Here is a 23,852-nt window from a genome sequence, read left to right as displayed (position 1 = left end):
CGCGAGGAGGAGGAGCTTTTGCCGGAATTGCTCCAGCGCGAGAAGCTCAGCGACTGCGCGAAAAAGCCTGGCTTGCGAGGCTAAGTATTTCTGGTTCATCATGGCTATGCAACGTCGCTTTGTATCGGGGAGCTCCAGGATGCTTGATGACGCCATAGAAGACGAAGACGTGTTTGCAGGAGGAGAAAGTGAGGACGGCTGTGACGAAGAAGAGCAAGAAATCAGAGGGGTGAGGATCCGAGGAGTTTTTTCCGACGATCCTTCGCCACGTCAACTAGGTACAATGCCTGTTTGCGTTTATTGCCATACCCTTAGTAAGTGTTCGAACTACTGTACTGTCAATGTGATAGCGGCAGAAGGACTAGAAGCAGTGATGAATACTACTAACACGTGCATGGAAGATTTGGGAAAACAATATATTTTGATTACCTGTCTTTGTGCTTGAATTGAAGAAACTTCTGGTAGACGAGGCAATGACGACAGACAAGAGTGAGCAAACTCTTGAAATAGAAGGTAAGGTCTGTTCAAATGATGCAGTGCAAATAGATGTCAATTGATGGTTTCATAGAACTGGAGGAAATGGAAGACCAACCGGAATTGATCCCACGAGATGGTGCATAGTTCTGGTATTACAAATTTATTGTGACAATGGTATATGTAAGCGTGACGATGTAGAATTTAGGGATGTTGGCGATGATGATATTGAATTACCTGGTAAATATTGTACGTAATATGAGTTATTGTAAAATTGCACATGTAACTGTTTGTAAATTAGAATTTATTGATATCAAGGAGATGACAGCGGTAATGACGGCGGTGATGGTAGCCTAATGGAAATGGCAGCTACGATAAGGTGACAATGGTTATGTAAATCTCTTCGATTGTGTTGTATAGAGATATTGCTTTGTTCTAAGATTCTCCCCCCCCCCCCTCCCCGCTGTCCTGTATTTAACAGCAGAAAAAGCACAATCTTCAGCTGCAGTATGCCCTGTTCTACCTGTAACACCAATACGCTCTTATCACCGGCAGCATCTATCACAATATTGCCACCTGCTTTACAATTGCTCCCGACAACAACACCACCACCTCGGTCACCTGATTCTGCATCTGACACTACGTTGCCGCCGTTATCTCCAACGCCATCATCACAAACACCATCATTGCCAACACAGTCAATTCCGACACCACCTGCTAATCTACCTCATGCTCCCCCTCAAGCTGTTCAATCCGCCGGCTCCCGTATCTACCCTGCTCATGCTGATCAAGCTTGTGCTGCAGTTGCAAGTGTTACAACTGTTCCTGCTGTTCCTGCTTTTGCAACCGTTCAACCTGCTCAACCTGCAGCACAAGCTCCTGGCTTGGTAACTGATGTCCTGAAATATTACCAACTGAAATGGGACCGAGTTGACAATTGGACACCACCACGTCCATATTCGGGACCAGTTGTCGGGCCAACCTTCAATGACATTAATAGCACCCCACTGTCCATCTTCCTCAATATATTTGATGACGAGGTCTGGGATTTTATGGTGAAACATACGAATGACTACGCGCGATGGATTCGTGCTGCTGAACCAGCTAAACACCGAGGACTATGGGAAGATGTGACAGTGACCGAGATGCAATGTTACATTGGTCTTGTCATTGCCATGGGTATCATCAAGCTGCCAAGAATCGACTACTACTGGCAGAGAACATGCGAAACGCTGTTCACTACTGGCATTGCCAGAGTCATGGCAAGAAACACGGTTTATGCCATATCAAGATATATCCATGTCTGTGACAAGATCAATGAACCAGCACGAAATTCCCCATTTTATTATGACAAACTGTACAAAATCCGATCCTTCAGTTATCTTCTGGCCCAGAAGCAACAACCATTATTCAACATGGGGCCAGAAGTCACTGTTGACGAAGCAATGGTGCCCTTCAAAGGAAGGATCGGATTCAAGCAATGTAGGAAAGACAAACCAACTAAATGGGGAATCAAAGTGTGGACGCTAAGCGATGCTAAAACTGGTTATGCTTATCGCCAACTTACCTACACCGGTAAAGCATCGACGGCGTCCAGCAGGGTAGCCTGAGCAACAGAGTTGTCTGTGGACTACTTCGGCAATGGGTGCTGCCTATTCCGAGAAGGTTACCGGCTCTATCGTACTCTCTACTCGCAGCCTCTTTAGCTTGGCCTCCACCTTTGCCTTGTATGCGTACGGGACCGGACGAGGTTTGTAAAACCTCGGTGTTGCATTTGGTTTCAGCGATAACTCTGCCGAGGTGCCCTTCAACAAACCCAGCTCCTCTTTGAACAACTCAAGATACTTGGCAATCACTGCAAAGTGTGTCTTCCTCTCTTCTAATGATGCCACAGAATTGACGTGGTCTGTTTGAGAAGTTACTACAACTCGATCCTTCGTGAACAGATTTTTTGCTGGCCTTGCGCGAGGCAAGCAGTTTACTGAGATCAACTGAGTTGGTAGTGACTCCTTCGGTCTTTTCATCTAGACCGTTGGCCTCCACTAGTTAAACTGGAAGGGTCGAGTGTTCCCACAGATGCCTAAGCCAACGGACATTACACAACTACCGTCTTCTTAGGTCTGGTATGCAAAACTATGCGGAGTTCATACCAAATTTTTCCAGCCAACTGGCACCATTCCATGCATGTGCATGCTACTAAACAAAGTGGAAATGGGAAAAAGAGCAAGACTAGAGCTTCAACAAAGTCAAAGGCACGCTGTCAACTAATTGGGTGCTGACCCATTTTGATCCCGAACTGGAAGTCTTGTTGCTTGCGATAGCTCTTTGCGGAGTGGCTCTTTGGAAAGTTGAGATGCGAATTCGGCAATAATAGAGTTCGTATTTGCACTCAAATTCGGAAGAATCCGTTGCCTATTCGTACTGAATTTACTCTTAATGGCCACTTTCACTTAGTGACTTTGGGCCGAATGCTTACTAAACAACGCGGAATTAGGTGAGAAATTGCTCTGTATTCACACGGAAATTTAGCAGAACTCGTATCGTACTCGAGCAGAACGAATTCGAATTCTCTGCGTATTGTGGCCATTTCTATACTCAATAAATTCTTACTCAATTAACTGCGAACGAGAGAAAAAGTCGCCAGACCTTCTGTGTACAACATATCCGTGTATCATAAGCCACATCAATTCATAATATTGATCTCCATATTACATGTGCTGTACTAGCTACTACTGCACTGCAACAATAGTCTCATACACAAACTACACCAGTCACTTCCTAGACTTGTCCAGAGCGTAGAAGCAGAAACGCCTGCGTTGTGGACGAACTGCGTCGAATGCTACAACGTTTCCATGCCAACCTGTCAGCCTCCACGGCTCCGTGACCACCCTTTTGACGTTGTCCGCATCAAACTCTAATATGGACAGTCGTCAAGCAATCTACAGAAACAGGAATACTTAATTAAAACATGACCAGCCGACAGGCTCGCTAGACCTACCCGAACCTCTCTGTTCATCGCTGCCGTACATATAGTATCTCGTCGATTCACCGCTTGTTTAGTTCGTGTGGGTTTGTCTTCGTCTTTTCCGCCATTCTACACGCTGCAAGACTGGTAATAAGCGACAACTGAGCACGTGGACGTGTAATCATTGCTCATTGGCCCACTGATTGCACGTGTTTATGACTTCATCAATTTATCGAATTCCGGTCAATACAGAGAGCAGGTGTGTTGACGGTCAATCGGAGAGTGTTGCGGACATGCCTAGCGACGCCAATTACCCCAAATCAGATAACAATTAACTTGTATGAGTGTATCGCATCGATTCAGAGAAGTGGATCTAATAGGGCGGTTGAACGTGACGTCATATTCCCGGACGTCGCCATTTTGGTGTCCAACTGCGTGTACGCTACCTCGGTCTACCTGTCAAGTTTACTACCAAAGTGACGTTGTGTGGACCAAGTTTCACGCTACCTATATATAGCGCTATGCTTAACTTCTGCATCTAGTGACTAGCTTCGAGTCTAGCTACACCGCTAGGATTAGCGTAAAAAATATCAATGCACAATGACGCTTTGGAGGTACGTGGCTGACTTCCTTACGTTGTTTGTAAGATGGTTTGCTTTTCCGTATACACTAAAAAGTTTACAGAGTGGAGCTTTTGTTTGCGTTATTTGATGACTGATCTATAGCTATTCTATTTATATTATTATGTCTCTAATCATTATTACATGTGTAGCTATTATTATCAAATACGTGTAGTACCAAACATCTTAGACTTAAAAGAGACAAGTAAATACAAGTATAGTCAGCTAGAGACTGTACAAACTAGACCATTTATAGTTCTCAGAGTTTACAGCAAGCTTCTACACTAAATTAATTAATGAATATCATTGTCTCTTCAGGTGTCTTAGGAAGATGGTTCTATGCATACTTGTTGGCTGCTCAAATAGATCTGGGAGAGACAAAGACGTCTCGTTTACTGTATACCAGTGATTCGAACCACAAGAAGTGAACGAGAATTCCAACTACGCAAAGCTCGAAGAGAAGGATTTCTTGCAGCTATTTCTAGGCAAGACTTGACAAACAGCAAGCTTGAAAATGAAAGAATTTGGTCCCTCCACTTTGTCACAGGCAAACCAGCAGACCTCTTTGATGAGACAAACCCCGACTGGTTACCCTCACAATTATTGGGTCATTCAAAGAAAGTCAAAAAACCAAGAGTGTTGAAAGGTACCAGAGGAGCAGACATCAGATCAGATGCCATGTCATGTGAATTTAGAACCAGAAATATACGATGTGGAGAAAAATGAACAGGCAGATGATTTTCCTACAGATCATATCGATGGCTTACGAAAAGAGTTGGCGGTAGCTTACTTGACAATAAGCAGTCTCAAGCACACCATTCAGCGGCTTTCTCCTTTCACAGAAGACTCAATGCAGTCATCCACTGATGGGTTCATTCAGCACTACACTGGTCTTCCAAATTTCAAAGTTTTGAAGGCAGTGTTTGATTATGTTACACCACAAGACATGCGCACTAAATTGTCAAGATTCCAAAGAGTTTATGGTCGTATTGATCAAACTAAGATTGAACTTATCTAATGAAGACCTGTGTTACCGGTTTGATGTCTGTCGTTTAACCATTTCCAGAATACTGTCACGTTGGCTGATAATCTTAGATGCTGAGTTACAGCCACTAATTTTGTGGCCTGATAGAGACATTCTGAGAAAGACTATGCCGGAATGTTTCCTGTCCTCATTTGGAGAAAAAGTGGCAGTTATTATCGACTGTTTTGAAATTTTTGTTGAAAGGCCTACAAATCGTTTAGCTCGAGCATGTACTCGGTCCCAATACAAACACCACAACACGGTACAATTCTTGATAGGCATAGCACCACAAGGCATCATCTCATCAATTTCAGATGCATGGGGAGGCAGAGTCAGTGATAAATTTTTAACTGAGCACTCTGGAATTCTCAAAAAGGTATTGCCTGGAGATGTGGTGCTAGCTGATATGGGATTTGACATTTCAGACTCAGTTGGAATGCAGCAAGCTAAGTTGTACATTCCTGCCTTTACAAAAGGAAAGGATCAACTAGCTGCATTTAAAATGGAAGAAACCAGATTAATAGCAAACGTCCGCATTCATGTAGAGAGAGTCATCGGCTGTGTACGGCAAAAGTTTACCATACTGAAGGGTACGCTACCAAAGGATTACATCACAAGGCATGCAGCTGAAGGCTGTCCCCTCATCGATCGAATTGCTAAAGTTTGCTGTGCCCTATGTAATGTTTGTGACTCAGTTGTTCCATTTGACTAGCTTACACGTGCCTATAAATTACCTGGCCTTGATGGTTACCTCATAGAATGTAATAACACTGTGTGTAGTATTATACTAAGTGTGCTTGCTGTTTCTTTCTCTTGCCGCTTCTCTTGATTTCTAGTAGTTTCCTGCAATCGGGACAATACCATCTTCCTTTGGGAATAGTGCCTATTTTCAAGCACTGTGTATGGAACCATTCAATGTGACACTTAGGGTTGTCACAGGCAATCATTTCTTTTGACTCATCTTCTGGCTCTTGACAGTAGCAGTACTTTCTAGAAGATTGCACTGCTGTAATGTTATCTTCCTCGGTAGCTGACAGTTCCTTATCACACACTGTTGAATTTGATGCACATATGGGTGGACAGTTAGTTGCACCTGCATGAACAGTTGGTCTTGTACACCACCTTCCAAGAAGTTGTGGAAGAATACAAGTACGAAAGAATTGTCTAGAGACAGATATACAATCCGACCATAAGTCAGCATCAGGCAAGACACGTTCCACAAATATGCTTGAACTTGTTGATGATGTTGGAAAAGTGCACAGTACAAAGTCACAGTACTCCACATTGCAAACAAAGATCTGCATTTGCAGCTGATAATAGTAGGCATGTGATTTAACCAGAGTTGCTGAACCATCTGGTAAACGGCCAAGACAAGATTTTAGGTCATCCTCTCCTACATAAATTTCTTCATTATTGTGGCAATATGAACATTTGATTTTAATAACACCTTTACCACGACACAAACAGTGTACAATGCCATCAGGAGAAGCACCAAGATGAGGCCAGCAAGGCTTTACGACAAAACCACATTCATCTACAACAATGTTGTCATGACCATTACGTAACAATTCCATATAGTGTTCTCTGGCTGCTTTTTCATGACTGCAACCCCAGCTCGTGGAGCAGAAGTGAATCGGAATGCTTCTGGGTAACATATAGATTTTACTAGACTTTGTGATGGCCTAGCAAGATTGGTTCTACAAACTTGTTTAAGTCGAGAAGCAGTTACTCGACCAGCCCTGTACTTATACCAAAGCTTGCACTTGCTTTGAACTCTGGTAGCCTCTTCCACTGCTGCTGCCATGTCTTCTGTCACCTCTAAAACCACACCTTCACAAACATCTAGAGGTTGAACATAGTCTAAGGATAGAAATTTGGGATCATGTAGGGATTGTATTAGCTGAGGAAAGTGCTGAGTTTTTGACTTTGGAACATAACGATTAGAGTAGCCAGGAATAAGAGACAAAATGACAGTATTACTTGGAGCTTCAGACAGACTCTTGTAGAAAGTACTAAGTTTACTTTGTTGTGATGTGGGTGATGTATTAGTGGAAACAGAAGATGCCTTGGAACATATAGGAAGGTGAGCAGGAGAACAGGCCGTGTCATCAGTCTTCTTCTTCTTGCTCTTTAATGACATATCCACATCCTTCATCCTTAGGTAGGGAATAGCCTTTTGCAAAGACGGAATCATTCATCTAGCTTTCTCCTGTGTGCAAGTTGATGTACCCGTCACCCGCAAAGCTGTCTCCAAATAAAGAGAACTGCAGCCACGTGGGAACACACTTCCCCTAGACCAGTCATGCACGTGCAATGACCACAATAAACCTCCCCATTTTTCTCACATATCAGCCAACATCGCAGCGGGGTTTCGTTACACCTCTGAGAATGACGAACCTCTAGAACGAGTGATCTCTTCAAGTTAAAAAATGCAATGACAACCTACTCACCCGTCCAGCAACAACACGTTTCTCTCCAACGGCGGCGCGTGCACGCACATCTTTCACCCAACCGTTTGCAAACTGATTGTATGCCTCCATGAAACGGTGAGCCTTAAATTGCTTAGCCGAAATAAAACTAGTTTGCAGCACCAAATATGACACGATATCAGAGGCGTCCACTAGAGGTAGAGGACAATCGTTTCCACAAGATGTTGACACTTCCAAAGGATCCACCCCATCTATCAGACTCAATTTCTGCAGATATCGCGTTTTGGCCTCATTTGGTAATTTATCTGCATAGGAGGACAGATTTCTGGCAGGCTGTGTTACGCTAGAAGCGGGGGCAGCAGACATTACCTCACCTACGCAGTCGCGGTTAAACACCAAAATGGCGGGCGGGCGGGGAATATGACGTAGGTGCAACCGCTCTATAGATAGAGATGATTGAATATATTTTGCATGTCTGATGGTGGAGTGTTGCAGCTGGACTTCTCTCCGATTTCGAATACCGTACTGCGTAGTAATATCATATTGGACTGAATGCCCGAATTCGAAGCGAATCACTACCGCGTTTTCTTTAGCCAGAATTCGAGGCGAACAACTACCGCATACTCCGGATACGGACCGAATTCCACCCATTGCATATACTGCTACGCTACCGCTTCCGTCAGAATACGAAGCGAATTCATCGATTTCGGCGCGTGTTCTGCTCAACTACATAGCACCTTTCACCGAATTCAGACCAAATTCGCATCTCAACTTTATAAGGGAGGGGGGCCGTGCTCTAACATCGAACGCTGGATGGGCAAGAGAAACCAATCGCATAAGCGTCGAGGTCACTCACTAAGATAGAGGGGCAATACGCACAGAGAAAACGAAAGGCCCAGGCACTCTTTGAGGAGTAAAACTGTGTCAACTCTATCTAGAAGGCCTCCAATTCACCACAAACCGTTGCTGTATATTATTGACCTCGGCAAAGCAGTACTAGTGACACGGGCAGCGAGACTACAAGGTTGGTACCTTTCGTGGGTGCTTTTTCATACCAAATCAAGTATAGGAACACCGCATACGTACATCACTGCAACTGCGACAGCTTGTCACTGCAGCAAACAGAGGCTGGCCGCAAGGAGAAGCGGATGGCGTAGGTATGTTTTATTCAAATATAATTGACAGCCTGTCAGTTATACAGCAAGAAGTTTGTCTAGTCACACTCACGGACCTGCTCCTTTAAAGGTTGTAAATTTTGTCAAAAGGGGCTGAGCATGTCCGAAGATAGAGCATAGCGAACTTCTTTCTTTCTACCGTAAGAAGAATGAGTTCACAACACAAACACACAAGAAGTCCTTAGGAATCTCGGGTATTTGTCCCCTCTAAACTGCTGTCAAGAACCGAAACACTTCACTAGGGTCATCTTGGCATGGTCAACATAAAGGGTTTGGCTCGATCTTCGTATGTGTGGTGGGAAAACATCTACCGATACCTTGAAGGACGAGCTGGGCAGTGTAGAGGGTGTCAGGAGACAGCAGCTGAATCGGTGCATGTGCACCCCACTTCACAGAGACAGTACCCATCGACTCCATGGCAACGTATGCATGTCGAATTTGCAGGGCCTGTTTACGTAACCGTCTTCATGGCAATTTTGGCCGTTTACTCAAAGCGGCCCGAAGTACGTACTGACGATACCCAGCACACTGGCGGAAAAGCATTGAACAAGTCCGATTTGTTGTCTTGCAGATGAAAATTCCAAATAAATTGTATTTGATAATGGACCGCAATTTACGTCAGAGCATTGCCAGACCTTTTATCAAGGAAAATGGCATTTGTCACGTGAGAGGTGCGCCGTATCACCCTGCTACTAACGGCCTGGCTGAACGATTAGTGAAGAGCTATAAACGCGCACTCAAAGCCGATCAAACGTCTACTGTATTTCTACACAACATACATTGGACTGGTATTTATTGGCTTACCGTGCGCTCCACACACGGTGACCGAAGTGAGTCTGCCACAGCTAATGTTTGCATGAAACTTGAGAACCATGCAGAAGTAAATCTAGTCAAACCAGATGTCAGGAAGACCGCGAAGAATAGTTGGTACAGAAGGAGAATAGGGCGTACAGATCATTTGAGATCGGTCAAAGTGTTATGGATAAGAATTGCCGTCAAGGGGCAAAATGGGTACTTGGTAAGGTTCACAGACAAACCGAACCAGCTGCAGTGTCTTATGATGTTACCACGACGCCTGAAGTATGATGTGGAGACAACACGCCAACCAACTGCAACCAACTTAGAGCAACGCCGGCGACAAGAGACAGACACTACAGAAACAGAAGCGATAATTAATTGAACAGTCACGAAAACCAATAGCACCATTCGGAGCACGCCGAACCAGCGACGAGGTTGACAATGACAGCAGTTTTTTCGGCACCGCCGCTCAGACACCTTGAAGATCCATCAGACATGTTATAAGGCAACAATTCTAGATACCCTAGATCCGGAAGGCAGGTTAATAAGACTTCCCAGAAGTACCTCGACTACGAAATGGGACACCCTGACTTTTGGGGGGAAAGTTGTGTTGGGTTATTGCGATGCGTTGGGTTTGGTTTTTTCTTGCAGCTAAGGAACGACAACATCTAGCATAGGGAGTGTTAGTATTAATGTGATGTTGTAGTTTTTGCGCGCGTTCTCTAATAAATCTATTGTTCGTGAATACGAATGGTACTACTACAGGCTGTATACTACAGTACTGCACAGTTACAAGTTATCCAAGACTCAAACTAGCTGAAAGATCGTCTACTTTACTTTATATATTGATGGCAGTTGATTGATACTTTAGTTTACACAGTACCCTTATATGAATGTTAAGTATTGATGCTGTGGTAAAGACCAAATTTCCAGTGTCTGTGTGGTCTGTAAAAACAGCCGATAAATAACAGTTCTTAAAATATGCAGGAATTAAGCCAATACAAACCACACCTGTTGCCTGTTGAATAGATAGCAAATACTCAATACTTGGCTAATAGCCATGTCATTTGCGAAATAAGCCTGCAGCAGCATCTAAAGTTCCAATATCTATAAATTTAAAGTTGAAGACAATAAGCATTTGTGATGTTTGTCATAACACTGAAGTTCATCCACAGATGATGGTGTAATCGTCTTGCTTCTTGTAAACCTTGTGAACGGTACAAATATACAACACATGAAGCATTTACAGCATAACACACACACACACACACACACACACACACACACACACACACACACACACACACACACACACACACACACACACACACACACACACACACACACACACACACACACACACACACAAACACACAGCCCAGTCTTGATCGCTACAAATGCTTTGCGATTTGCCAGCTTTCTGTTCACGAACAGCTTAGTGCACGACAATGCTCAGTATGCCAGAGATGGTTTAAGTTAAGAGTGCAGAAGATTTATCTGTGCACAAGTGTGTACCTGTTGATCAGCAACAACTAACACCAACTCAAACAGTGTTGTCACAACCAGTCTCTGATCTAGACACCTCAACTGAGAATCCAGCTTTGACTAACATGCTTGCTGTTTGTACCACTGTGGACAATACAATGTTTGTGATGCTTCACGTTCAGACCTGGTTTTAGATGCCACAACTGTCATCATGGGCACCGCATAACTGTCAGACAGGAGCTCTTGCCAGCATGTATGTAATGGCCTTGAGACTTGAAACGTCACTACTGTTCCTCTGCTGTTCTTTTACAAGCGAGAGAAAATGCAAACTTCCTAGCTCCCCTCTTGGATGAGGACAGCGTGACCAGATAACTGGCAGCTATACACATGGCGTGTGCGTGCGTGCGTGCGTGCGTGCGTGCGTGTGTGTGTGCGTGCGTGCGTGTGTGTGTGTGTGTGTGTGTGTGTGTGTGTGTGTGTGTGTGTGTGTGTGTGTGTGTGTGTGTGTGTGTGTGTGTGTGTGTGTGTGTGTGTGTGTGTGTGTGTGTGTGTGTGTGTGTGTGTGTGTGTGTGTGTGTGTGTGTGTGTGTGTGTGTGTGTGTGTGTGTGTGTGTTCTGCACGCGCGCAAACGACTAATCTAGAACCTAGTTATTCTTAGCTTGACAGTATGCTCCCACAGATTCATGCAGCGGTTGTGAGGGGAAAAAAAATTTTCTGAATCTAAATCTAAATGACATCTCCAGGCCGTGCGGTAACTGTCAGATATAATTAACTGAATAAGCATGTCACTGTAATCAGTGATGATTGAAATGACACCAATCTGTCCTATTGTCTCAACATGGATGTGTCACGAGCGCGGTCTCTCAGAACAAATGACAAGTTCGAGCCGACCACGTGCTGTAATAGTCACGTGTTACACGATTGTAGTTGCAGCTCATTCTTAATGCAGTGGCGATGGTAATTAGCACTTATTTCTAATGCCATGTTGCGTTCCGCGTTGGACTTGTGAAGACGGCACTACACTGACGTTAACGGCACGTTGAGGCGACTACGCGCCGCAATTAGCTAACATCCGTGAGTTCACCCAATCACAGCTCACCGTTTCGAATTTTACTTGAACCATGTGCACTCTCCACGTGCTCACTTTCAATCGTTCACTGTTCTCGTCGACTCGGTTTTCGTCTTTCTCTACGTTTCAAACTGGATAACGAATTTCGTCATCTACGTGGTGGTTACCACTACTCGACATTCGGTCGATTTCAGTATCCGAGGTCGTCGTCGGTAGCCAATGGACAAGAGCGACCTCCCTTCCATCCTCTCGTGTCTCCCACCTCTCTTTCTACTTTTCGCGGTCACTTCTATTCGATGCCCCCTCCCGGTCACTTTCACTACAATCCTTTTCATCCTTCACGTCCGATTGGCTATAGACCTTCGACATCTGCAGCGGCAGCATCGACGACGACGGCGGCGGTCGTTCCTCCGGTGGCGAACGCGTTCAGTTCGAATTCGAGTTCGTTAGACGAAGGATGGAGCAGCGGAACGTGCATCGAAGTTGTTCTAAGGGAATTCGATCTGTGGCAGAAATTTTCTAAAATTGGTACCGAAATGATAATTACCAAATCGGGGAGGTAAGACAGCAGCATTTCAGCCTCGCCATGTGCAAAAGTGACGATGTCGTTTAATAGCCGTTAACTGTGTTTCTTAACTAGACAACTGTTCCCGCTTATCGTCGTGTCTGTGACTAACCTGGAGAAAGACAGTGTGTACAAAGTTGTGTTAGAGTTCGCCTGCAATGACCGCCGCCGATACAAATTTATCAAATCGCAATGGGTATCCAGTCAGCAGTCTGACGCCACGTTTCCTGACCAAGACCCGTCATTCGTGCATCCAGACAGTCCTGCTACTGGAAAACACTGGATGAAACAAGTTATCTCGTTCAAAGCGGCCAAATTGACAAACGACAAGGATTGTCGTAAATCTACTCGTGTGAGTGAAATGATTGTAGGATTGGTTGTTGTATTGGGCTTTTTGTGTATGTCATATAGTTTTACGTGTAGTGTGCGTACATGTGTGCTTGTGTATGAGCCCCGAGTGGGACTTGCACTATGTGCGACAACAATAAATTTATTCAGTCATTCAGTCATGATGGCGTAACCCGTCGGTCTCGTTAATTAACTGTGACGATGTTTTTGTCCGTTTAGGTTGTTCTTCATTCGATGCACAAGTACGAGCCGCAAGTAGCCATTTTCAAATTGTCTGACGTCGACGGAACGTTCGAACGTGTTTTCGTCCGACAACTGCCTCTGTGTCATTTCATTAGCGTTACGTCATATCAGAACAAAGAAGTCTGTCTTCAGTCGCATTCGAATCTGTTGATATCTGTTCATATTTGATGTTCTTATTAGATCACCCGTCTCAAGATCGACAATAATCCTTATGCGAAAGCATTTCGTGACCAAGAGACGAGCGATGGCATCAAAACTTTTCCCGAATCATTGCAGTCGGTCTCGCCAAATTTCTCGCGTAAGACTGTAAACCGTTAGTTGTACGTGTCGTGCACGTATCTAAAGCTGTGTGATTTTGTTTACTAGATGCGGAGTCTGCGTTTCCTTCCTCTCTCGTTAGTGACTACATTCCCCAATTCACCGGTATTATGGATTCTCCATTTTCTCATTACCACCACCCGTCTTCTTCTTCTATCTCTCCATACTCTGCGCTCGTTTCGTCGTTTAATCCATTTCACGGCTTATCACCAGTCGTCAAACCCGACGACGTTCAGTCTCACCAAAGAAGATTTAGTGCTTCAGACGCGCTCGCCGGTGAGACATCTAGTTCATTTAGAATGAGCCGCAGCCAGGACGATACCGACAGTGTCAGTCGACTACGTCAAGAGAACAGCACGAGCAGTCGGTGTAAGAAGCGTCGAAGACAGCATCACGATTCGGTTACTTCGTTCAAGAAGGATCCTCGGCAGGAGCAGGATACGTGTTCTTCGTCTGAGGCGAGGCGACGGCAAGAGGAGCATACGTGCGGCTCGTCGAAAACGTCGACGAGTGGACAGGAATGGGATGATTGGCATTGTCTGTCAACGACGTGAGACCGGAACGAAACCTAGACTTCTATGTCCAGGAGCGTTCGCCAACCGAGCGAGTCGGCTACTGGGAGATTTATCGGACAGTGATTGATGTTTTTGGCTTTTTAGAGACGTGGTGTGCACAGAACTATGGGTTTGGGTATTACTGACACGTATACTTTTAGTCTAGCACGTCTTCACTATGTTTTAGCACGTTTTTGAGCATTACTGCAATAGAAGTATTGATGGGGAGCATCACATGCAAAGCAGCGGCGAACAGTGTACCGTCAGTTTAGTAGTGTATGTACGTTTGGTCTTCGTAATGAGGTCGGCATTCAAAAACTGCCTGTAAGCTTGAGTATGATACGTTCTCAAATGATAAACCTTTCAAGCAGTTTAGAAGCTAAAATTTCATAAAATAAATTATTAAAATAAGTAGTGTAAGACATGCGTGACATGAGCGCAGCACTAAACCCACGCTCCGGCTCGCTAAACCACGTTCGTTTTGCAGCGTTTTATTGCTAAAACGCTTTCTCGATCACTTGGAATATAACTTGTGTAAATTTATTTAATACTTTAACAAACAATAACCAGACAGCCAATCACAAGCTCCTGCTACCTTCTCGTGTACGTTGTCTAGGTTCAGGCAAGGTGACAAGAGTTCTTGACGCGTGCTTTTGTTGAAAAACCTTAGTTAATTAATTAAGCCTACAGTTAGCTAGGCAAAGAATCGCGCTTTTGAATCGCACTAGCAAACGGAAGTGCGTATTACTCTAAAAGTAGTAACGTTGTTTGCCATCGCAATCGCAGACGCGATATACCTCTCCTTGCCGTAATTGGAACACCACCACTTTTAAGCAGAAGGCAAAAGCAAATTCGGCTCGCTTCCATCACGAAATGTCGACGTTGAATGTGACGTACGTTTGTTAGGCATAGACGATGAAATTTTGCGCACAAAGTGAGTTGACTAGAGCTACCGTATTGTCGTGTCTAGACGCCGACCTCTCTAAGCCGCAAATCAAAGACTTCGTGCGTGCAAGCCGGTCGCGTGTAAAAGCTCACCACGCGTACAGACGCGCTCGCGGTCACGTGTACGTATGCAAAAGTCGGCGTGTGCGTGAGCGTCCAATAACACCGACAGAATGATGACGAAGAAGAAGCTGTCGCTTTTGAAACTGGCATTTCATGGTTGTCACGTCGTACCCTTACGTGTTCAAATGGTACAGTACAAGTGCAAGCTAGCCCAGTGCGCCGGCCTGTCAGATGTAATAAACCTAGAAATTAGTCTGTCGTCCACACCCTTCCCCACATTCCCTACATTTTACTTTTTGGGGGTTGGAAGGATTCACTAATGATGTCTGGCTTTGGTTCATATTATCTATAGATCTTGTTTCTGTTACTTTTGATACAATCCCTACATCTATTTCTTTTTTCAGAGAAAAAGTTATTAAAATTCTAGTTGTTCTTAGTTTTACTAGTATTTGTATGCAGCTGACCAAAGTATCAGGTAACTACGCGCCTACATTTCTTTGTGCACATTGATTTAATTAAGTACAGTGACTTGAAGAGTACTGTTTTTTCTTTACTGCCCATGGGCATGTTGGAGCGAAAACAAATATATCTACATCTATAATAATTAAATATCCTAGACGTACAGATGTGAACACACGTTCTAGATGAAAATTTTCTGTGCCTGACCCATACACTTGATATGAGACCGACCATTAGAGTTCAGAAGTCTAAAGATCACTGAGAGGAAAGGTGTGTTTGTTTCCTTTCACAGACGAAGGTTAGAAGACCGGATCGAGAATCCCATGCTTTCACACATGTGCAGTAACCTCGAAACGGCTACAACAGTGGACGTGGTCAATACTTCGCCACAAGGCTGAAGAATGAACGTGCTCGAAGCGTCTGTTATGGAAGTCTGTGTCACTCTGGCCACAGGATTGGAATAGGCCCAAGTCTTGAGTTGTGACATCACGCTCCACCATGCCTTGGTATAGACATGAGACCTTTGGCTCACTAAATGCTTTTCTGAACAGAGCAATACCGGTAGTTGTCGAAAAGTGTTGCGTTGAGAAATCTCCAAGACCCCAAGATTCGATTTTGAAAACTGAGACGCTAGCTAGGATCCATTTCTGGTTTTCGGAAGTCGTTCGTCCCATGTTCACTGGTCTGTTCATCCAACGTGTCTTTTTATCCTTTCTGTCATGAATTATAGATAATTATTTAACTACACACACATGGATCTAGGATGAAAGAGCTCAATACAATGCATCCAGATTGAATGTTCTATACATACATACTCATACCTACAAACATACTCATACATGCATACATACATACATACATACACCGCATTTCCGCAAATAGTGCCCCATGATCTAATTGTGCCCCATGCTCAAGTAATACCCCATGATGAGCCTATAGGAAATAATAATGCCCCATGTTCGATTAGCACCCCACTCGGGTAGTATTCAAACCCAGTTTCATCTATCAATGTGTACATATGAGATGAAATGAACACCCAGATAGAACCCCTGAGTGACTATAAAGATTCAAAATATATGCAACAGACCAGGAATAGGACTCCAGTGATAGCGAACGTAGACAGGTGGTAACTGTAAGATTATATTAGGTAGTTTGTTTTTTGTAGTGTGATGGTATGCAAACGAACAATGCAACAGTCTCTATGCTTGCGAAATAATAATGCCCCATACTTGAATTGTGTCCTATACTCAAATAATAGTACTCCATGGCATGGGGCACTACTCGTAGAAATATGGTACTGTACATCCAAACATACATACACGTGTACATACATACATACATACATACATACATACATACATACATACATACATACATACACACATACATACATACATACATACATACATACATACATATATGCATACATATATACATACATACATACATACATACATACATACATACATACATACATACTTACATACATACATACATGATGGTGGTATGTCCACTGATTTCAGTGATGACTCTTTAATGTACATACATACATACAGACATACATACATACATACATACATACATACATACATACATACATACATGATGATGATGGCATGTCCACTGATAACAGTGATGACTCTCTTTAGTGTCCTCTGTGTCTCTGGTGGGATTTAACACCTGCTTTTGAACGGCATTCCTTTCCACAAGATTGACAAACAAATGACTTGTTGGTAGGAACAATTTGTTCTTTCCGTTTCTGACGTTGAGCTTGAAGATGTCTAATACGATTTTCTTCAAACTGTTGGAGTGATGAATGGCAGAGAGATCTCCAGTTTGTTCTATCACTGGATAGTTTCTCAAAATGCAGGAAGTCAATCCCACAAGATTTCATATTAGCCTTGATAGAATCTTTATAACGTAATTTAGGACCACCTTGATGACGATGGCCCTGTTCCAGTTGACCAAAAAGGAGTTGTTTGGGAATTCTATCATTAGGCATTCGAGACATGTGACCAGCCCAGCGAAATTGCCATTTCATAACAAAAAATTCAATGCCACTGATGTTACAACGAGATAACACTTCTGTGTTGGATATATAGTCAGTCAACTGGATTCCACATATGCGGCGAGGACATCGCAGATGAAAACTCTCCAAACTTTTGAGGTTACGACGAAGAAGGGTCCATGACTCGCATCCGTACAATAGAACTGATAAGACTACTGCTTTGTAAACTGCAACCTTCGTGGTCAGTTTGATTTCATGCCTTTGCCAGAGTCTGTTGTACAATTTACCAAAACCAGCACTGGCCTTTGATATTCTATGAGAGACATCTGCATCAACAGTTGCATTATTCGAAAGGAAACTACCCAAATACTTGATATTGCTGACATAAGACAATGGGTGATCACCAATCATAACTGGAGGAGGGTTATAGTTTGAGCCTGGACGTGGTTGAAAAAGCACTTCTGTCTTTTTCAAGCTGATACTCAAGCCAAAACGTTTAGTTGATCTGTCTAAACAGTTGACAATGTGTTGAATGTCTTCATATGTGTGACCAACTAATGCGCAATCGTCAGCAAACAAGAGTTCTCATACATACATACATTTTTTTTCTTTTTTGTTACAAGGACCCTTAGGGCCCAGGTTACTACAGACACTACTAAGTACTTGCTACTATACTTTCTACGATACTAGTATACAATCTACGATACTAGTATACAATTGAAACACTATCAACAGTCACTGTCTATATGTAAACTTCTTTGCTTCTTGGACAGAACCTGACACTCCGGAGAGAGAGGCAATTGTATGTTAGTTCCTTGCCCAAGGGAACTTATGTATGTGGCCCTCCCGCACTCGAACTCTGACCCGAAGGTCCCGGATGTTTCCAATCTCCAACTCCACACTCTAACCAATTGAGCCACATACATACATACATACATACATACATACATACATACATGGTTTATTCATCCCGAGGGGCGTGTCTAAGACCTCTGCCTACGTACAACTAGTACAGCACAAGATTAATAGGTCACTAAACACTAAACTAAACAGCAACAGACAGCAAAAGTCAAAACTAAAAAAAGAAACAGAATTAAGGCTATTACTACTTTTACACAAATATGTCTGAGTCCATCCAACAGTCTGAATTTCTTTGACACCAGATTGCAAATGATGTGCCAATGAAAATTCTGCACATCTTTCTGAACAGGAAGTTTGATGAACGCTTGCTGAATTTGAGGAACCGCAATATAGGTTCAAAGCTACTACAATCTACCAGGCCTCTTGACCTGATCGACTTGTAAAGTGTGAAGTTGAGCACTCCACCCAGCTTTTTTACAAGCGGATACCAAATTGCTGTATTTAATTTTCTTGTATTTGGATGAGGTAGTAAAGTTCTCTTCAAAACACACTGTCAATTCCAGAAGACTAATCTCTTTAGTTTTCTGGCAACATAGGATGATGTCAAGGCGAAGAGATGAGTTGGAAATAACAGATGGGAGTACAAATGGTAAGCCTGGAAGGTCAACGAAAATTGCGCAGGATCTTGGTAGATGTTCATCTAAGAACAGGTAGATGCATTCAAGCACAGAATTGTGACCCCAGGTGTATCTCCCACTCTTTAAAGCCGTCCCGCAGTTGTTGAGCACATGCTAAAGGGTTTGATAATTGCCACAAAGTGGACAGTCAGAAGGATCAGATTTCTGCCAAAGTCGCAAGTTTGCTTTATAAGGTAGAGTATCCTGAATGGCGTTGAGACAGAATGAGAGGATTCTGTGCTTGAATGACAGTACAGTCTTACTCCAAGTGTCATCATCCACCTGCAAGCGCAGTGTCGAGCCTCGTACAACACAAGCTTTGATGAGATCCAAGCGTCAGTGATCATCTACACTCTGTACTAGTCGTTTGGCTTTGCACAAACTGACAATTTTACATGTGCTTGTAATGGTTCTAAAACTCAAATTGCTCTTGAAATACGTAGGTGAAAGGATTGAATTTCAGAGTTTTTTCGTAGCAAAAACTAAAGCCTTAGACATTGCTAAGTTTTGAACACGAACGTCTTTGGAATTTGACAGTTGATGGTAACGAGGCATTTGACATTTTTTGAATGCAGATGTAGATAGCGAGGGGAGATTCAAACCGCCAAACTTGAAAGGCAGATAGAATCGGCATAGATTAGCAGGTCTGGCGAGATGACACCATTTCTTGAGGTACCCTGTTGCAATTGATTCAACGTGGCGCTCAATCCGAGTAAGTGGGAGATCACACGGACAACAGCCAACTCAGACGACGACAAATTCCATTACAATACAGTTGTAGTTTGCTCTTTGTCGAAACGGGAGCACATCAACTTTTCACACAGGTCTTCCAATTTAGTCAGGATACTCGACTTAATATCACAATAAGACAGACACAAATCAATTGGCAATCCCAGGAAAGTTGTACTTATATCTCCAGAAAAAGAGATATCTTGCCCACAGAGTTTTAACTTGGGATTATAAAAGGTACATGATGGTCGGCTTCTGAACGCGAGCGAGCTACATTTTACTACTTTTGCTTCAATTATTGACCATTTCAGAAACGTCTGCACCAAATGACACTGTTGCTGACCAGAGGATAGACTGTCTGAGAGTAGCGTACATACATACATACATACATACATACATACATACATACATACATTTTTTGTTTGTACATACGTACATACAGGAGCCCCTAAGGCCCAGGTTCGATATTGCAATGACTAAACTTGCTATACTCTAAACTTTCAACAGTCACTCTGTCATGTCACTAGGTACGTCATACTTGCTGTACTTCATACTTCATACTTCATACTTGCTGGACAGAACTGACACTTTGGAGAGAGTGGCAATTGTATGTTAGTTCCTTGCCCAAGGGAATTTATGTATGTGGCCCTCCCGCACTCAAACTCTGTCCCGGATGTTGCCAATCTCCGACTGCACACTCTAACCAATTGAGCCACATACATTTTTTTGTTGTTTACAAGGACCCTTAGGGCCCAGGTTAGATACTGCAACCACTATTCTGCAATCTAACACCGCAATCTAACACTACTGTAGCAGAAGTCACTATGATGTACTTCAATCTTGCTGTACTTGCCGTAGATACTTGCTGTAGACAGAACCTGACACTCCGGAGAGAGGCAATTGTATGTTAGTTCCTTGCCCAAAGGAATTTATGTATGTGGCCCTCCCGCACTCGAACTCTGACCCAAAGGTCCCGGATGTTGCCAATCTCCAACTGCACACTCTAACCAATTGAGCCACATACATACATACATACATACATACATACATACATACGTACATACATACATACATACATACAAATATACTGTACATTACATTTACGGACAGGACAAGGATCCTAGACGACATGTATTGGTCAAATGTAAAATTTCAGTTATACCACAAACTTTGGTGTTTTCCCACTTGTAACAATCACTTCACGTCTAAAAATTAATTAAATAAAGTTTAATGAGTGTGCCACTTTAAATATAGTGGCCTGAGGGTTTACTTGGTACAATACATCATGTATTGCTGAATGATTACGGCAATTTATATAAATGTCTTCAAAATAACTGTTATATGATGACGTCATAATGACCTCATTACGGTTCGTTTAGATTAGCTAAGATTAAAATTAGATTAGAGAAACCTCCCGTAGATAGGCGCCTGTCTGATAGAACGTAATGTGTAGACGTCGAACAACGGCAGTCAGAACAATAACTAGCAGAGTGTACGTGTACCGACGTCCGAAGCTGATATAAAATGTATCACGTGATGTATTTGCTACCCGTACGTGCTGCAGTATGAAGGTCATTGCTAGTGCCCATTTCTCTTCCATTTGTTGGCTGCTGCTGAGCTATGCAACGTCGGTCTCTCTGTCTTCCGCAGTCGCAAGCAAGCCTCACATTCTCATGGTTCTAGTCGACGACTGGGGATGGGCAAACGTCGGTTACCACCGAGCCACGCCCACGAAAGAAGTCGTCACCCCAAATTTCGATCGTCTCTGCAAAGAAGGAATCGAACTCGATCAACACTACGTACACAACGTCTGCTCTCCAACACGCTCGTCACTGCTCAGTGGTCGATTGCCGTACCACGTCAATGTGGACAACGGTGATCCCGATCGGTACAACCCCGACGACCCGGTGTCGGGATACCAAGCCATTCCTCGCAATATGACGGTCATCGCCGCAAAACTGCAAGAGGCGGGCTATGCTACTCACCAGGTAGGCAAGTGGGATGCGGGCATGGCGACTCACGAGCACACGCCTCTGGGGAGGGGCTTCAACACCAGCTTCGGCTACTTTCATCATGCCAACGATTTCTACAAGGACACGGCCGGCGCCTGTCCCCGTCATGGTCCGATCACCGACATGTGGTCTACCGACCGTCCTGCGCATGGAGAAAACGGCACGGGCGAGTACGAGGAGCACGTTTTCGAGCGACACGTGTTGGATGTCATCAGCAAGCACGATCCCTCTCAGCCGCTTTTTCTCTACTACGCGCCGCACATCGTTCACGCTCCGCTGCAGGTGCCGGAAATGTACGAAAACAAATTCAGCTTTATCGAGGATACCGACAGACGCATCTACCACGCTATGGTCAACTTTCTAGATGGTGTGGTTGGGAATATTACCGACGCGTTCCAGAAGAAAGGAATGTGGAACAACACGTTGATGGTCGTGTCGGCCGATAATGGAGGCGAGTAAATAAGACGTTACGTGCACGCCCGAGTCATACAGTACTGCTTCGACTAGAAGACTTCGGCTTTAATTTTTGAGTGAATCCCCGTGTTGTGACGTTTAAACTAGGGAGAGGCGTTTATTGGAGGGCGACGTTTATTTATCAGTCGTCGTTTGAGGTATTATGCGGGTAACTTTTTAAAGTCTAAGATCATCCAGAAAACTATATATGTCCTCGAGTAGTTCAGCTAAATAATTCCTCGATCTAAAGGCACAAAGGTAGCAAATTGGTCAATGAAGCAATTCAAAGCCAGTGGGTGGACAGTTCTTAACTCAGTACATTCCTTGTGCATGTTTGCTAAATACAGTGCCGCGTCTAATCGAAGAAATATCAATGCGGTATATGTTTCGTTAATTATAATTAGTAGTTAATCATTTACTATTGATGTTGTTTAGGACCAGAGTATCGCGGAGGAGGAGCAAACAATTATCCGCTCAAAGGCGGAAAAACGAGCAACTGGCAGGGAGGAGTTCGAGTGAATGCGTTCGTATCGGGCGGTCTTGTTCCTGATGCAATGCGCGGCAAGAAGATTGACCAGCTGATTCATGTTGCCGATTGGTATGCTACATTTTGCACTTTGGCTGGCGTTGATCCAATGGACAAGGCGGCTGCCGCTGCTAAACTTCCACCAATAGACAGCATGAATATGTGGGACTTGGTGTCCGGCAAAAACATGACGTCACCGCGCATGGATGTGGTATTGGGTATACAGGGACGCCTTGAAAAAGATATGATGAATGGTTGGGGGTTGGTGAGTGGTGACTACAAGATCTTAGTTGGACGTGTGACAAATGCTGGTTGGACAGGCCCGCAGTATCCTAACCAAACTAATCCTGCTGGCGGGATCGAAGCGGTGGAGAACTGTAATGAAGGCTGCCTGTTCAACATCAAGGAAGATCCGGAAGAACGCAATAACTTGAATCACACCATGACAGACAAGCTAAAAGAAATGCAGATGAAATTGAAAAATCATTTTAGTACCTTCTTCAATCCTGATAGAGGCCACGTCGATCCGAAAGCATGTGAAACTGCAATCAATCAGTATGGTGGTTTCTGGGGTCCTTGGCTGCCCTAGATTGTTGGCAAACTTTGATAGCCAATACAATTTTTGTGGTTTTCTGTTATTGTTTTACAGAATACAGTCATTGCTGTGTGCCATTTTCTTGTGATTTTGCCGTCTGTCTGTAGCAGCTTACAATTTTTGTTTGTTGTTCTAATGTCAATTTCATGTAAAGTCAAGCAGAATCGCTGCTACCTTACTATTGTGTACTGACATGCAGAGTGGAACACTATACATGGATGTACTAGCTAAGTAGCCCGCTCTTCGCCCGGGCTGCAGGATTAGATTGTTGATTGTTAGTAACTATTAGCTAGCTAGTATCTTGTTGAAGACAAATGAAACTCTACCCGAGTGTCCCGTTCCGGAAACTTGTAGGTTGGATTCGATGCAAATGCAATCAAAATGGGCAAGCGCTAGAAGAGTGCCTTCAATCGGCAAGAAATCTTCGAGCGTTGCGAAGGACGTACGACGACACGT

At 43.7% G+C, this 23,852-nt stretch overlaps 3 protein-coding genes across 3 annotated transcripts; all 3 read left to right on the top strand.

The window, feature by feature from the left end:
- The first annotated feature begins 4,732 nt into the window (after positions 1-4,732).
- LOC134191557 (uncharacterized) lies at positions 4,733-5,795 on the top strand. Its single transcript, XM_062660178.1, has 2 exons — positions 4,733-5,042; positions 5,155-5,795. Exons 1-2 carry the CDS (start codon positions 4,733-4,735, stop codon positions 5,793-5,795), a joined length of 951 nt encoding a protein of 316 aa, XP_062516162.1.
- A 6,217-nt stretch (positions 5,796-12,012) lies between these two features.
- LOC134191556 (T-box transcription factor TBX19-like) lies at positions 12,013-14,304 on the top strand. Its single transcript, XM_062660177.1, has 6 exons — positions 12,013-12,599; positions 12,681-13,003; positions 13,057-13,121; positions 13,173-13,316; positions 13,377-13,494; positions 13,563-14,304. Exons 1-6 carry the CDS (start codon positions 12,337-12,339, stop codon positions 14,066-14,068), a joined length of 1,419 nt encoding a protein of 472 aa, XP_062516161.1. The 5' UTR covers positions 12,013-12,336; the 3' UTR covers positions 14,069-14,304.
- Positions 14,305-21,351: 7,047 nt separating this feature from the next.
- LOC134191245 (arylsulfatase B-like) lies at positions 21,352-23,636 on the top strand. The gene is made up of 2 exons (XM_062659844.1): positions 21,352-22,273; positions 22,711-23,636. Exons 1-2 carry the CDS (start codon positions 21,376-21,378, stop codon positions 23,388-23,390), a joined length of 1,578 nt encoding a protein of 525 aa, XP_062515828.1. The 5' UTR covers positions 21,352-21,375; the 3' UTR covers positions 23,391-23,636.
- The last annotated feature ends 216 nt before the right edge of the window (positions 23,637-23,852 follow it).

This window comes from Corticium candelabrum, chromosome 15, assembly GCF_963422355.1.
Source record: "Corticium candelabrum chromosome 15, ooCorCand1.1, whole genome shotgun sequence".
Taxonomy (NCBI): Eukaryota; Metazoa; Porifera; class Homoscleromorpha; order Homosclerophorida; family Plakinidae; genus Corticium; species Corticium candelabrum.
Note: the sequence above shows the minus strand (reverse complement) of the source record. Positions and strands in the feature narration are given on the sequence as shown.